This window comes from Psittacula echo, assembly GCF_963264785.1.
Source record: "Psittacula echo genome assembly, chromosome: 1".
NCBI lineage: Eukaryota > Metazoa > Chordata > Aves > Psittaciformes > Psittacidae > Psittacula > Psittacula echo.
This window is the reverse complement of record NC_137735.1, coordinates 83,537,560-83,553,927: the sequence shown is the minus strand read 5'-3', so window position 1 is coordinate 83,553,927 and position 16,368 is coordinate 83,537,560. Positions and strand designations below refer to the sequence as shown.

The 16,368-nt window shown below is 40.1% G+C and overlaps 2 protein-coding genes across 2 annotated transcripts in view; both read left to right on the top strand.

The window, feature by feature from the left end:
• Positions 1–769: 769 nt before the first annotated feature.
• Positions 770–3,841, top strand: RHNO1 (RAD9-HUS1-RAD1 interacting nuclear orphan 1; the record flags this gene model as incomplete). The annotated part of the gene is made up of 2 exons (XM_080624819.1): positions 770–934; positions 3,170–3,841. 2 exons carry the CDS (start codon positions 770–772, stop codon positions 3,839–3,841), a joined length of 837 nt encoding a protein of 278 aa, XP_080480945.1.
• A 501-nt stretch (positions 3,842–4,342) lies between these two features.
• The window catches only part of TULP3 (TUB like protein 3), a gene marked incomplete at its 5' end in the record, with an annotated part of 31,518 nt that continues 19,492 nt past the window's right edge, over positions 4,343–16,368 (top strand). Inside the window, one exon of the mRNA XM_080628941.1 lies at positions 4,343–4,383. Coding sequence (XP_080485067.1) covers positions 4,343–4,383 — 41 coding nt within the window. The remainder of the gene's footprint in view (positions 4,384–16,368) is intronic.

The following is a 16,368-nucleotide window of genomic DNA, read 5'->3' as shown; positions in this document are numbered from 1 at the left end:
GAAAAAGGGGGGAAGTTTCATTGACTTTCAGTTCTTAAGCCGTTTTTTTGTCTGTGACTACTAGATATTAAACTAATGTGAATAGATTGTCTTAATTTTCTTGATAGCTGACTTGACAAAGAAGGTTCAGTAGGTCAAACACTCTCATTCCTTTTTTTTGCTTCTTTCCCAGTGGTTTCAGTGACCTTGAAGTTTCAGTGACCAAGCCTATTCTAAATACAGCTGGTTCTCTATTTCAGTATTTTAGACAGGCCTCTTCATAGATGGATGTTTTTCAAATTACTTCTGAAATATTTTCATGAAGAAAAATGACTATGTGAGTTTGCCTGTCTTGTGTAGCTAAAATAGGTACTTTTGTAAGGAACTAACTTTTCCAGTAACGTTGAGTCTGGCCCAAAGGCCAGTTCAGAACTCCTTTTGCAGCTGGGACACTCGTTTTGTTCACATCTGTGTCTCCTTCAATGTGTTTGGCTACATGAAGCTCTGGAGCATTTATCTATTCAGTGCATTTCTGAATCTATCTGAAATCCAACAGAAGGTTCAAAAAGTACTGATTGGAAAAAGTCTGCATAGAGATGTGTATGGCATACTGTTGCATACATGTTTGATCTAGTTTTTAATAAAAGTAAAATAAGTTTCCCTTCAAATCCATTTATTTGCCTTCTACAGATTTGAGAACACTTTAGCATCTCCTTGTGTGCTTTTCTCTTTCTCCAATTGGCATTAGCAAGCACAATGAGGTTTCGAAGTGGTTTTACCATACCTTTTGATGCCTCCGAAAAAGAAATGTACCAAGGCCAGAAAGGCAGAGCTGGTATTCCTTGAGAGGCCGCGAGAGGGACCCGTCCGTTGCTATGAAGCTCCGCTACATTCGGCTGAGAATCCAAGACGTGTTCCTACAAAACCCGTAGACCAGAACACCTCTCCTGCCTGGGTTGGTATCGATTATCCTTCCCCTCGAGTCCCGCTGCAGCAGTTCCTGTACGACTCAACAGAAAGCTGTCTGTTCTAGATACTGAAAGCTAGTAGCACTGACTTGAATTCATAGTAGCTGACTAAAACATTAACTGCTTTTGAGTTGCTTCATATACTAACTGCAGCCACTAAGGTCTTGATTACCTGAAGGCATAAAACCGTGCAGTGTGTACTGACTAATATGACTATTTGTTTTATGAAATGCTAATTCTCATCAGGAAAATGCTGTTTTCTACGGCAACTGAGAACTCAGGATAATAAACATTAGAGGGGAATTTTTTTTTATTGGCTTGCTGCTTGAAATAACTGCAGAACTCCAAATATTACATGTTAAAGTACTAGGTGTTTTGTTTAAATCTGATACTGCTAAATTTAGAGAATCCAGGCTTTCACTTCAGGTTTATTTATTCTAACCTGCCCTCTTTTCCATTCTGTGTTCTGAATAGTTTTTCTCTATCGCACTCTTTGGATGGGCTCCTTTTCTGACCTGAAAAAATATCTCGGGACTGTCTGAAGTATCCTAAGATACTCCTTATGGCATGTGATGTAAAGTTTTATCTTTTTTCAAGCAAACAGGTGCTACAGAGACAGACTGTTCCTATGCAGCAACAGCCATCACCTAGGGGAGCTCTGTTTAAGCATTATTGCTGCTTGGCATTATGCTCTTCACAAAGCAGGCTCAGGAAACATGGATTCAAACCTGCATGGAATGTTTTTTTGTTCCTAGTGACCTGGAGTTATTTTTGTGGTGGTTTAAACTTGTAGTAGAACATGTTCAATTTTTTCCTCTTTCTTTTTTTTTTTTTTCAATATGCTTGAGGCAGCTAGCTCTATGGCTCTTGAAACACTAAGTAAAATAAATGCTGTGAATAGGCATTCTTGTTTGGAAGAACTGGAAATATCCGCACTGGTACTGATCTCTCTGATTTTGAACATAAAATGATTCTAAAATTTGTTTGGAGCTGTGAGCACTGAAACTGTGGGATGTTTTCCAGTTGAAAATCCTAGTAGGTTTGTGACTTCTTGAAGTATCCTCTGCAGAGTTTCTGTCAACTTATTTCAGTGGCAACTGATTTTCTGTTCCTCTTTTCTTGATGTTATCTAGGTTTTTCATACCTTCTTGACTACTAGGCTCATGCATTGGTAAAGCCTACCCTACATGTTGCCTAAACCCAGGAAGTCATACCCTCAAAGTCAGTGGTTCACCTATGTTCTTTTAAATATGTGCCAGGATACAATTATCAGGGAATCGTGTGTTTCTCCTCCTGCACAAAGGCTTTGCATTCAAACAGTTCAGTTGTACAGTGGATAATCATTATCCTTAATTAAATTTCACTTTGTTTTTTTGTCTGTTTGTTGGGGTTTTTTTTGTTTGTTTGTTTGTTTTGTTTTGAAGGGACTATGTAGTAACTTAGGAATGCTGGAAAGGATCTATAATTATAGTAACCAGATCCCAGTTTGGTATGCTCTAGGAAAAAGCAAACTGCAGGAAAGAGAAGCTGACTCTTTTGTTGATACCAAGGAAAATAAAGATTACTGTAACAGAGGGATTTTCAGGTTTTATGTAAGAGTCTAGAATCTTTCAAAAAAAATATAGATTTTGAGATTTGACCTTTAGAAAGCTTTGCCTATAGAAAGCCAATTTTAGAAGTGGCTTTTGGCTGATAGATTAACTGTTGAAGCAAAGAAGTTTTGGGGAATATTGTGAAAGTCACAGTAACATAACTAAGGTGATAGAGCTAAGTGGGCATCATTTAAATAATTTTGTATTGCTTTCAGTTCAACCTTTACCTGTTCAGAGAGACTGAGGATGTAGTTTACTGGATCTATTCAGAGTTATGCTGAAATGCAGAAAGAAACAGGATCCAGCTCTGAACTGTTTTTGAAATTTACAGGGGTTACAGGAGTAGACACCAGTTAGAATGTTTTTTTAAAACCCAAATCTTTAATCTTAGGTTGCCAGAGAATAGCTCACTGGCACCCCAAACACTTTTTAGAGTTACTGGCAAACATGATGTTGAAGTTCAGCAGTATCTCCTGCTTAGTAGCTTGGTGACTGGTTTGCTTTGCTCACTTGAAGAACACACTGAAAAAAGATAGGTCAAGTGGGGGAGTAGAATCAGATGGGTATTCTTTTGTATGGAGAAAACTGTTGTGATTTTTTTTTTTTTTCTTATTATGTCTTTCCCTTCAGGTGTGTCCACAATTTGAAACAACTACATCAGTAGCGTTGAAAGCATGCCAGAAGAAGCATCGTGGTCCTCACAAACCCCAGAATCACGATGCCAACTACAGTTCACTTCATATAGGAGGAGCTTGTCGAAGAGCTATAGCCTGCAGATTTCCTCCTTTAACTTTTGAGAAGACAGAAGAAGCTGCAGTTCACCCCTCAGATCATCCAAATCGCGTGAGGAAGCAGACGCAACACTTGCACAGGCAGCCCAAGCAAGGGACAGCAGCAAAAGCCAACATCCATGTGAACGGTCTGGTGAACTGTAGAGAAATACCCTTGTTACCTGCTCCCCATCCTGTGGAGCCAGAAGCCTGTAGTTCACCAGATGGAGAGACTGCACAGGTGCCTTCCGTAAGTAGCTGGAGATGCAGCAGCACTCTGCCACAAAGAAGTAGCCATGCCTGGCATCCAGGAAAAGAGCTGGCATTTGGTACTGAGTCCTGTGAGGTGGGGGAGTTGGAGTCAGCAGCAGTACTGGTTACAGATACTCCTGAGCGTGAGTACGGAGTAAAGGTTACTTGGAGGCAGCGGCCTCTTATAATGAAGTATCTTCAGGACAGGGGGAAGCTGAGTGCTGCTGACATACTGGTGAAGACGAACCTCGACCTCTCAAGGAGACAGACCAACGTCTGACTTGGCAGGAGCAGTAAACCTGTGCAAAACCACATCTGAACAGACTGTTAATTTCAAGGATGGAGAGGGGAGCTGATTTAAGCCAAGCCGTGTGCTACGGCTGGCTCATCCTCCTGAGAAATGCCATAAATACTCAGGGGGTGTTTTCTTCGCGATGAGGGTATGTTGGGCCGGGCTTCCTCGGGGAACGGGGTATCTCTTAAAGATCTTTTGGCTGTACGTGGCTGCTCGTCGTAGCTGCTAACTCCAGCCCGCGAGGCAGGCAGGGCGAGCTAAGGGCCGCCCCAACCGCCACAGAAGGGGCGGGCCTGCGCTCCGCCGCGGCGCAGGGGCGGGGCTCGTCCCTCCTCGCTGAGGGGTACCGTGGCCAATGGGCAGGTCGCGTGCTGCGCCTCCGGCCAATGGCGCCGCGCTTCAGTACCGAGTTCCGTTGCCAAGGGTAGCGGTGAGGCCGGGGTTGGGCGCGGTGGCCGGGGCCCCATAGTAACGGCGGGGCTCGGGATGGAGAGCGCGAGGGGCCAAGGTGGCCGCGCTGGCGGCAGGTGAGAAGGGCAGTGCGAGTGGGGTCCAGCGGAGCTGCCTGCGGCCCGGCACCGCAGCTCAGTGAGGGCGGTCCGGTTGCATCTTTGGACTGACGGGCAGGGTTTCAGGGTGGCGGTGTCTCTGGGAGCAAAAGGGCCGGGGCTGCCCGGCTCTGCGCGCAGCTCTGCCTCACATCGCGTCAGCAGAAGCGCCCGGTGTCGAGCCGAGCCGCCACAGCGGGGCCTGTGTTCTGCCACGGCTGCTGCTAACGGCTGCGCGTGGGGTAGCGTCGAGTTGCTCGGCTGGGGGAGGAGGGGGTCGCTGCCCTGACAACACTCGCGTCCCGCGGGCGGCAGCGGTGTCAGACCCTCTGGGTTTAGGTGTTTGGCTCCAAAACGCTCGATTTCGTGTGTTGTGTAATTACGTGGAGACTGAACTGCTTTTGTGGGTTTCGGTCCACTCTGCCTGTTTCTAGTGTTGCTGTGATGCGGTTTTGCAGTGCTGTTCTGCTCTTCTGTTCCTCGTGAAGGTCTTGGGGTACGCAGCGACGTACTCTGTGCGCTGTTGGGAGAGAAGAAGAGAGAAAAAAGGGAAAGGAACTTGACTGATGTAGCAGGGAAAGCAACTGTAAGCTTTGGGGAAGGTGTTTTGGAAAGAGATTATGCCTGTAGCACTGAAATAGCTGAAACCCGAAATTATATTAAGTGAAATATGAGGATATAGGCAGAGAGTGAAAATTTTGACAGTATGATTGTAAAAATACAGGAAAAATACCTTTTGTACCTCTGGTGTTTGGATAGGGAAAGGAGAAGCAAGTAAAGAGAGAAACCTAAACTTCTAGTAGTTTAATTATAACGAACACAGTGTAGAAAAGAAACAGTATTTACTTATGGCATACAGTTGGTAATTTTAATTGACAGTGAAAAGGGGCAATAGAGTTAGAAGGGGTCCTGTAATTGCTTTGTTCCACCAAATACGCTGTGAAACATTAGAAGATGACTTCTTTATGCAGACTTTAAAGGCTGAGGTTTGTATACCATTCTGGAAACACCTGTTGAAAAGCTGAAGACCAGATGCACATAAATTTCCTTGCACAGCTATTAGAGGTTTCAAGTTGATGTTACAGGAAATGATGCTGCTTTACGTGTAACAATTGTACTATTATAATTGCTTTCTGCTAAGAAACTTTTTGCATGCTTTTATGGTTGCCTCACAGAAACAGCTTAACAGCAATGGCAGTTCATGTGATAGTGCTTCCCTTCCACTCCCAGTTTATTAAACAATCATTTCCTTAATTTTCTTGTTCTCTGTGGTTAAAGTAAGAAAACTAGAATACGTGAACCTAAATAAAGGTACAGAGTTTTTAAATAGATCCTTAAGGCCTCCTATTTTTAGGGGTCTGACTCTGAACTCAGAATGTTCAACAGCACTATTGTAAGTTGCAGGAAGACAAAAGATTGCATTCTTAAGAAAGATATTCTTTTTCTGAAAAGAGAATAGTAAAATTATCCATAACTCATTAGTTCAGCCACTGGGACTCTTGCTTGGCAAAATAATTGTCAGTTGTCCATACAGTGGTTTGTGTAGACAAAGGAAATGTGATGCATAATATCTGGCAGTTCATAGCAATGAAGGTACTACCTGTAAAGTCTAAAAATGCCACCTGAGCTGGAATACCTTTACTGTTGAGCAATATGTAAAATACATATTAAGATATAAAAAGTATTTTACTTCTAATAGACAAAGATGAAGCGAACAAGTCAAAACTAAATGCATATAGTTTTGTAAATGTGCTGTGGGATACCTGACTGTGGACAGGCAGCTGAGGTCTTGGCTGTAGGCCAGCCATCTCTGAAACAGACTGCTCCTTGAAACTGTGCCATTGTGTTAACCTGTGTCCTGTTTGAGGTGGCTGCAACTGAAATTGCAAGTTCATTTTGAAGTTTGATTGACTTTCAGGGAGACATGATATAACTGTCTTAATGCTTTAAAAAATGGGAGAGTAGATAATGCTATTTCATAGTTTTGATAAGTGCAATACCTTCTCTCTTCATTTGGGAAAGTCCATTTTGGGACTTTGTATGAAATTAATAATGTTGAATACAGTAGAAACATTCAGATAAAAGTAATTCTAAATCATTGTAAGGTTTTAAAATATCGAGAAGGAAATTTGGTTCTTACGGTATTTTAGAATCTTGTGAATTGATGAACTTCGCCTTTTTGCACACTAATTATACGGTATACAGGAATACTTAAAGCTTCCCACATGCTGCCTTCCAAATGTGAATCGGCTTCTGACTTGCAGCTGTCATATATAAAACCCCATCATTTTCAAGGGGCAAAAATCTTGACTGAATCTATAGGGACTGCAAACCTGGGTGTCAGTCACAGCAGCCCCTCATGTAATTTGGATGCTTCTTTGGTGACTAGACATGCATTGGTTAGCGGGTTTCAGTTTGGTAACTCAGCAACTATAGGATATTTCCTCAGTGTCTGCAAAAGTTAATGAAGAAAAAGAGCTTATTGCCAATAATAGTTCAATTTTCAAAAGATTATGATCCTGTGGACTATTAAAGGTTCAAAAGTAATTTTATATATTGCTGTCCAGCCAAAAGCCCTTTCCATATTTTGAAAGTAGAGTAGTTGAAGTTATCAGGAGTCTTGGTGGCTGGTGAGCTTGACTGTTTTATATAGGTGGACCATAATTACAATTTGGGGTAAAAAAAAAAGACAAAGTACTTTTCTAATGCTTTTAGCTGTACTTGTAATCCAGACAAGTTTAAATTTGCTTTTAAAAGCCTGTCAGCTCTTCTGTTAGTCCTTGGATATTTTTATTTGGCCAAGGGTGACCTTGTTGCAACTAACAAGCACTGTTTTGTAAATTCCAGGTTTTGTAATTCTGCAAATTTTAACCTTAGATAAAAGAGAATTGGCTTAATATCATATTTGCTTCATCCCTTTCAAGTCTGAACATTATAACCAAGAAATATGTCCAAAATGGCATACTGATAAAATGCAGGTATTTTAAAAATGTAGTTGAGATGTATTCCTAGGAGTAGAGTTTCAAAAGAAAATGAAACCTTTTGCGACTGCAAATTTGATGCCACTGCTGTCAGTGTTAATGAAAGAAGGAATCACCTCACTTTCTGTTGTAGACAGCAGTGGCAAGAGAGAAAAAGGAGCAGCACTGTAGGGGTAACCTATCAACTAAAATTCCCAAACGCTCTTGGTAACTGCAGTTGTTAAACAACGAAAGGTTTGTCTCAAAGTTGAACCTTGTTTGAGTTGTTGCTTCAATTTCTGTTAAGTTCTTATTCTGTCTCTTATGGAACTTAACTGAGACAACCATTATTTTTCTCTACAGCTGCCTTCTGTTTGTTTTCTTCTTTAACCACTGTTGGCATGGCATCTGTTGAAGTGACCAGTGCCCTGATTTCAACAAAATTATGACTTTGAATGTGTGAAAACTTTCTGCAACTAGACTTGCACCAGGATAGCTCCAGACTCTTGTTTTGTCACTGATGGACAGCTGGGTGATCTCCAACACAAAACTGATGATTGTGTTGTAATTGGGTCATGGGATGAATCCTCTTCCAAGTGTATTTGCTGATATGCCAGTTGACTTAGACTACTGCAGGAACACTTACACTTGCTCCTACTGTTGTTTAAAACATATATTCTGTAGATTGATAAGCTTAAACTGTGTGTTATTATTACAGAAGTGTGTGGTCACTTCTGCATTCCTTACCCATTTAGCATCCTTACGTGAAATTTGAGGCAGAAAAAGAACAAGAATCCAAGTCTAGCAGTGGTAAATTGCTGAGTCACCTGGTATGGTATGGAAATTAAATTTTGCTGTTTCTACCCCTTTGATGACTTCCCCTTTCAATCCTTAAAAATAAAATAATTAAAAAAAAAACCAAACCAATGTGGGACTAAAAGTCAACAATCAGTTCTAGGTGTTAGTTCAGAAAATTTTATTTATGTTCCTTCCCCCAGTTTTAGTTTCAAAGACTATAAAACAAGTGTAAGTTTTGTCATGAAGTGAGATATTTCATGGAACTTTGAATTTTGTTATCTAGTCCTGGTTAAGCATACTGTGTGCACTTTAACTGCTGACTTTGTTGTTGGGAGAGAATAGCACCTGTTTTACATTTCACTGGTTTCATGTTGTAATGGGGTAGGAGGTCAACAAAAGTAACAGGCAATATAATTCACAAACAGAAGATCATAGGAGTCAGAATTCTAAGCCCCTGTGGATCTTGCTTTGTTCTTTCCTTCGGTAGAGCAATTTCTATAAATGAAATGACCCTGGGGATTTGGAGTGTGTAGTTGAGAGGTCATTACATAGAAAGCTGGTGTTCTGCCTATGGAATAAACATCTCTTTTCTTCCCTCCCTCCCCCTTCTTTTCTTTTTTTCCTTTCTCTTTTCTTCCCTTCTTTCTCTTTTCTTCCCTTCTTTCTCTTTTCTTCCCTTCTTTCTCTTTTTCTTCCCTTCTTTCTCTTTTTCTTCCCTTCTTTCTCTTTTTCTTCCCTTCTTTCTCTTTTTCTTCCCTTCTTTCTCTTTTTCTTCCCTTCTTTCTCTTTTTCTTCCCTTCTTTCTCTTTTTCTTCCCTTCTTTCTCTTTTTCTTCCCTTCTTTCTCTTTTTCTTCCCTTCTTTCTCTTTTTCTTCCCTTCTTTCTCTTTTTCTTCCCTTCTTTCTCTTTTTCTTCCCTTCTTTCTCTTTTTCTTCCCTTCTTTCTCTTTTTCTTCCCTTCTTTCTCTTTTTCTTCCCTTCTTTCTCTTTTTCTTCCCTTCTTTCTCTTTTTCTTTTCTTCCCTTCTTTCTCTTTTTCTTTTCTTCCCTTCTTTCTCTTTTTCTTTTCTTCCCTTCTTTCTCTTTTTCTTTTCTTCCCTTCTTTCTCTTTTTCTTTTCTTCCCTTCTTTCTCTTTTTCTTTTCTTCCCTTCTTTCTCTTTTTCTTTTCTTCCCTTCTTTCTCTTTTTCTTTTCTTCCCTTCTTTCTCTTTTTCTTTTCTTCCCTTCTTTCTCTTTTTCTTTTCTTCCCTTCTTTCTCTTTTTCTTTTCTTCCCTTCTTTCTCTTTTTCTTTTCTTCCCTTCTTTCTCTTTTTCTTTTCTTCCCTTCTTTCTCTTTTTCTTTTCTTCCCTTCTTTCTCTTTTTCTTTTCTTCCCTTCTTTCTCTTTTTCTTTTCTTCCCTTCTTTCTCTTTTTCTTTTCTTCCCTTCTTTCTCTTTTTCTTTTCTTCCCTTCTTTCTCTTTCTCTTTTCTTCCCTTCTTTCTCTTTCTCTTTTCTTCCCTTCTTTCTCTTTCTCTTTTCTTCCCTTCTTTCTCTTTCTCTTTTCTTCCCTTCTTTCTCTTTCTCTTTTCTTCCCTTCTTTCTCTTTCTCTTTTCTTCCCTTCTTTCTCTTTCTCTTTTCTTCCCTTCTTTCTCTTTCTCTTTTCTTCCCTTCTTTCTCTTTCTCTTTTCTTCCCTTCTTTCTCTTTCTCTTTTCTTCCCTTCTTTCTCTTTCTCTTTTCTTCCCTTCTTTCTCTTTCTCTTTTCTTCCCTTCTTTCTCTTTCTCTTTTCTTCCCTTCTTTCTCTTTCTCTTTTCTTCCCTTCTTTCTCTTTCTCTTTTCTTCCCTTCTTTCTCTTTGTTTTGCGCATATTCTTATGGTTGTCTTCCTCTGTGCTACCCTTCCAGCATCCATGGTGGCTTTAACGGTAAATAGCCGGTGTGAATTTCTGGCTTCTCTTGGCCTTCCTTTCAGGAAAATAGTACTGCCTTCACTTTAAGTATGTTGTAACGAATTACTTGAGACTTTTCTGGCTAAGGAAAACAAGGATCTACTTTCTGTTTTCCTGGTATAGTATAGTAGAGAATGACACAAGCTGTTGTTTGTACTCTTTATAGTACAGATGTAAGATCTACTAGCTTCTTTCCAGAGTGTGCTGCTTTATTTTCATTGCTGTGTTCCCTTGTTTGAAGTAGGAGGAGCTAATCTTTGTTACTTGGTGAGTCAGTTTTGGAATGGCATATGGAACTCTTAAGCAGTACAGTAGTCAACACTGAATAGAATTTAACTTTTTCATGACACTTGTGTTCCTGTTGCATTTTCTTGTAAGAGCCTATATTCTTTACTGTCTAGTTTATTATCTCAGCCTGTGAACTATCTTCATTTACCTTGTGATCTCCAAAACCCAAATGGACAGAATCACAGAATTGTAGAGGTTGGATGGGGCTTCTTGAGATCATCTGGTCCAACCCCACTGCTCAAAGCAGGGTCAGTTGAAGCAGTTTGCACAGGATGATGTCCAGTAAGATTGTGAATATCTCCTAAGGTGGGGCCTCCACAATGTCCCTAGGCAACCTATTCCAGTGTTTGATCGCTCTCTCAGGAAAAGTTTTGAGCCTTCTCTTTCCCATGCAGAACAATCCCAGCTATCTCAGCTTTTCCTTGTAGGAGAGATGCTCCAGTCCCTTACGTTTTGTGGCCCTTTGATCGACTTGCTCCAGTATATCTGTATGTCCTTGCACTAAGGAGCCCAGAACTGGACACAGACTTCATGTGTGGTTTTGCCAGTGCTGAACAGAGAGGTGAGGTCACCTCCCTCGACCTGCTGGCCGTACTTTTCCTAGTGCAGCCCAGGGTGTTGTTGGCCACTTTTGCCATGAGGGTGCAGTACTGGCTCATGGTCAACTTGTTCACCAAGATACCATCTGTTAATTTCTGAAAAAGGCATGTCATAAGAGAGCATATGCTTTATTCTTTATTTTACCATAATTCAACTTTTCTCCAACGGACTCTTCATTTCTCTGTGTTACTTTACTAGCAGGTTCCTGTTTAAGTCACCTGACAATCTCCCGCCATGGTAACTTTTCCTATTTCAAGGTATGTTTGTGTAGGTATGTAATGGTGCAGAGTATATCCTATTGCATTTGTGAGATGATAATTTTATACTGGGATTTTGTGCTTCCATGGATACTATTTTGAAACTGAAGGTAGAGGGGATTCCATGAAGGACATGGAACTGTTGGAGCAAGTCCAGAGGAGGGCCACGACCATGATCAAGGGACTGGAGCACCTCCTGTATGAAGATAGGCTGAGAAAGTTGGGGCTGTTCAGCCTGAAGAAGAGAAGGCTGCGTGGAGACCTCATAGCAGCCTTCCAGTATCTGAAGGGGGCTTACAGGGATGTTGGAGAGGGACTCTTCATCAGGAACTCTAGTGAATAGGACAAGGGGTGATGGGTTCAAACTTATACAGGGGAAGTTCAGGTTAGATATAAGGAAGAAGTTCTTTACTGTGAGGGTGGTGAGGGACTGGAACAGGCTGCCCAAAGAAGTGGTAAATGCTCCATCCCTGGCAGTGTTCAAGGCCAGGTTGGACAGAACCTTGGGTGACATGGTCTAGTGTCAGGTGTCCCTGCCCATGGCAGGGGCTTGGAACTAGATGATCTTAAGGTCCTTTCCAACCAAAGCCATTTTATGATTCTGTGATTCTTCTGAGCGGTTGTTTCACCTGGCCTACACAATTTCAGTTTACCTGTCAAAAACCACTGGAACAAGTCCCATAAAGAAAAGAGAAGTTTGCATCTCCTTTACTGCTAAATACTCTTTTCTGCATTAACTTGGCTACAGTCAGTCAGTACTAGACTGTATAATTATTTACCTGGTTACATTTGGCATGTGATTAGTCACCTCAAAATGGATAAGTTTTCAGAGAAACTCCTTTATGCCAAATGTAGTGTGCTCTTGCTGAACTGTTTTAACCTGAACAACCTGTTACTTTCAGGTAGGCTTCACTTTACTATTGGAGAAGATGGTGCTTGGTGCTACAAGGATAGGTTTGGATCAAATTCACTGCTTTCTTGGCTTTATCCAACAAAAATAATTATCAACCTGTTCATGTTTTTTAATAAGATTTTTTTCTGTAGCACGTGTCTTGTTTTTTTTTTTTTCTTGAATTCCTTTTTTCAGCATGGTATTCCTATTACTGTTAAGTTGTTTGGGTAGCTGTTTTGCCACAATAAAGGCAAAACAAATCCATGTGTATATAGACAATGAATATATATATATCTACAGAGAAAAAAGTTGTATCTATTTCAGAACACCAGCTTGTGATGGTGGTGGGTTTTGGTTTGGGTTTTTTTGGGGGAAGGGGTGTTGTTTTGGTTAGGTTTGGCACACTTTAAAGCATGGCTTTTAAGAAAAGTACATGATTACAGTGGAGTTCCATTTTTAAACTCAGAGGTAGGTAGAAGCGAGAGTATTAAAGGACTAACTTGCCTTTGTATTTCTTTTGATCTTCTTTAGTAAGTTGTAAGTTGTTCAGGTAGTTGCTACAAGTTATTGTCAGGAACCTGTAGTGCCTAGAGGATTTGGGTGTATTTCACAGTGGAGTAAGACATAAGATCTGGATGTTTGTCTTTCTGTTTCCCCACCCTAATCTGGCAGGTTTTGTTGTTTCTACTAGTTCTCTTCAAATGTCTGTGATGTTTTATGCGATTTGTATCATGTGGGACATAATTTGTGTATTAAAGCATATCCAAGACAGTCTTTATTCACGATAATATATTCACTCATTCAGAATTGCTTCCAAAATAGTGTTTACTGTTGCCATGCCACTGCTCCCATAATACGTTCAGCAGGTGAAAAACGTGCCAAATGAATTTTGTGAAACCTTTCTCAAAACTTTCTCGAAACAGTCTGCTGTTGGCATTAGGAATCTGTGCATGTTTATTTAGGAGGGGGAATCAAAGGTAAAACTGATTTCACTGGGAGATAGCATTCTTTATGTAAAAAGCCAGAGGTTAAAACTTGCCCTTGTTGAACTGTCAACTGCTTGAAAATAATTTATAACTGAAATGCTGTTATAAGAACTGTTACATAGCAACTTGTGTCACTTAAAAATGGGGGTGACATTTTATGGCCAATTTACAGCAGATCCAGTTTACCTTGGAAGACTTACTGGTAGTTAAATTAATTATAAAGGAAAGACCATGTTTGCAAAAAAAAAAAAAGGTCTACTTTTCTGCCTCGGGGAAGGCAGAAAACATTGATAATCCTCACTACTATTGTTCTGTGTTACTCCCTTTCCCAGAAATGAACAATTCCAGCTGTGTCTGTTGCAAGGAAAGCAGATGGGACTCCTCTCTTTTGTGGATTGGAAGGTGCATTACAGACAAAATTTGTTTGTCAGCCATTTTCCAGAGACAGTGTTGTAATCTTTTAAAAGATAAGAATCCTTCCTCAAATGATCTTTTTTCTACGGCTTCTGTTTTCTTTCATAGCCATAGTTTGGATGTAGTTCCCAAGAAAGTTCTTTGGAGAGTTAAGAGTGAAAACCCTTTCATACCAGCTGACTTCATTTCTTACTGAAGTTGGTTTTACTTGTGCTTCTACAGCTAAAAATAAAATCTAGTGGACAAAAATGTGTGCCATAAGCCACATCCTTCTCATTCCCTGATTCTTAAGTTCTGGGAGTGTTGCTCAGAGACAGAACTGCGCTACCACATTAATAAACTGTCCTGCAAAGGAAAAAGAAGTTACATGAGTAAGAAATGGAACATAATATATTGGCAATTTTGTGACATCTGTAGATGAAAATGATGTTAGTTTACTGTGCCTTTGACTTCCTTTGAAGGAAACAGACCAGTGGAAACAGCTAAAAATTTAAGGACCTCTTAAGTTACCTCTTCATTGTGGTTAGTTTGATATTCCCAAAATGATTAGGAAAGACCAAATAAAAACATCCATAATAAATTTGTCATTCATATTCCTATTGTAACATTTTAATTTCTGCTTATAATATGAGAAGGCGGCTAATTCTGATTTCAGCAGGAATGTGAGGGTTAAAAATAAAACATTTTGCTTCATGTTAGTCTGTTGAATCTAGAAAAGGATCTGTGAGGACGAATGGGTCTGTGAAACCCTTTATGTGTTGCTGTTCACATTCAGACATGCTGTTGTATCTTCTCAGTTGAGTGTTTCTTGTAACTAGTTGTTCACACACTCATTTTTATTCTGTATCCTGGATAATAATTATTCTTCATTTCTACATTACAGTGAGTCATTTTTCCTTTCTCTCTGGCCATGTGTCCGTTATCCATCATGCAGCTTTAGTAGGAGACCTTATGAGTTCTGGTAAATGCAGCAGAGGAGTCAGGGGCAGGGTCTTGTATAGTCTGCTCCAGCGACTGGGAAGAGGAAGATCATGACAGGCTACCAGGATATTTTCAGTTATTATTTATCAAAGGTAAATGGGTGACTGGTTGGTGGTTGTGTTTTGGTGTGTTTTTTTCATGTTTTGAACACTGTTGTTGCAGCCATGGAGATGCAGAGTATTTTTCCTGTACCTACTGGATATTTAATTCCTACTACACATAACCCCTTCAAATAAAAAGCCATATTTAAGAGCATAGTGGTTCAACATGGGCATGTCCAAAGAGCACTTGGATATACTAGTCTGTGTAGTAAGTCCATCTGAAGGAGGATTTGCATTTGGAGCCTGCAGCTGTATTAGAACACTGCTTGCATTCCTTTGTGATGAGTTGTGGGAGTGACTAGCACAGCGTTTTCCTGTAATGTCTGTAGTAACGCCAAACCCGCTGGGGGGGGGTGGTGTAGAAAAAGGTGTAAAGTGTGTGGGGGAAGCTTTCTTTGGTCTGGTTATTACGTTACACCTTCGCAATGACCAAGTGCTGGAAGGAAGGTTGCAGGAGGAGTGAATAAAAATAGTGGGTTTGTTTTGTTTTGGGGTATTTTTGGCACTATTTACAGTGCCACAGTGCTCATTTGTGGCTTTAATTGTTTCTTTTAATTTTGTTCCTTGTGTGGATCCTTGCACTTTATAATGAGAAGAATTGGTGACTGCTTTCACTTAATGGCCTGCTACAAGGTGATTTTGGTCTGTGTTTAACAGTAAGTTGTAAAAGAGAATACTATTTGCTGTCTTTTTACTTTATCAAGCTCTGTGACCTGTTAGAATCTTTGTGTTTCAACCATGCCCAAGTCTCAGTTAAGCAGTTGGAGCTTGCACAACAGTCTGTGTTATGGTCCCGTTCCACGGGCCTTTAGACCTGTCTTTAACATTATGTAGCGTTATTCCAGAGTAGGTAGAAAATAATTTTCATTGAGGATTTCTGCAAGGCATGTATGTGAGTCTTCATATTTCAGCATTTTGCCATCCTTCAGGTAAAAAGGAAGACCTGGAAATTTATTCCATAGACTCCAGTTGTTGAGGATGCATTTTCTATTAGGAAAAGCAATAAAACCACAGATTGAAGCTTGCATCTACAGGGGACATCATTGTAGTTCTTTTAAATTATATAAGAATGTGTCCATAAATCTAATATTGATAAGAGCTACATAGCTTGCTTTATAAGAAACACTTGACTACAGTTAACAAATATCATCTATTTCTTAAGTCAGTGGGCATAAGAAAATAAAAGGAAAGGAATATCGCTCCCCCCTGCTTCTTAATTATGATTTTAACTGGAGCTTTCAAGCATTTATAAAAAGCACATCACAGTTTTACTTTACATTGAAGTTTTATGTGGCAATTAATGTATCTTGCTGCACCCAGTAGATGTGTCTGTGTATGGTTTTTTTCTTAAATTGTGGATGTTTTCAGGTGAAGACAACTGTATTACTGTAACTGTTGCTGTAGGGACATGCGATATCTTTCATTGTCTCTTCAAGAAAGTAATTAGTTTTTCAGGCCCTCGACTCCTTTGAATCTAATGTGCTACACATGACTGGTCCACATGAGGAGTAATACCAGTTTTTAGAAGCAAGGTGTTTTCAAGGTCCTAGACCTCCTAAGTGATGATGCTTGAAATACATTAGGAGAAGAAAAAAAAAAAAATAAGGAAAGCTGCAACATAAAAAGCAATGGCAGCAATAACAGTACTTTATAATACCATTAGCTGGGCAGTAAGCATCAATTTTAGAGTATATAAGCTGTGTGTATACAAAACTTTTCTTCTACATCTTTCAGCCTCCCAGCGCAGGACCTGTTGGCTGC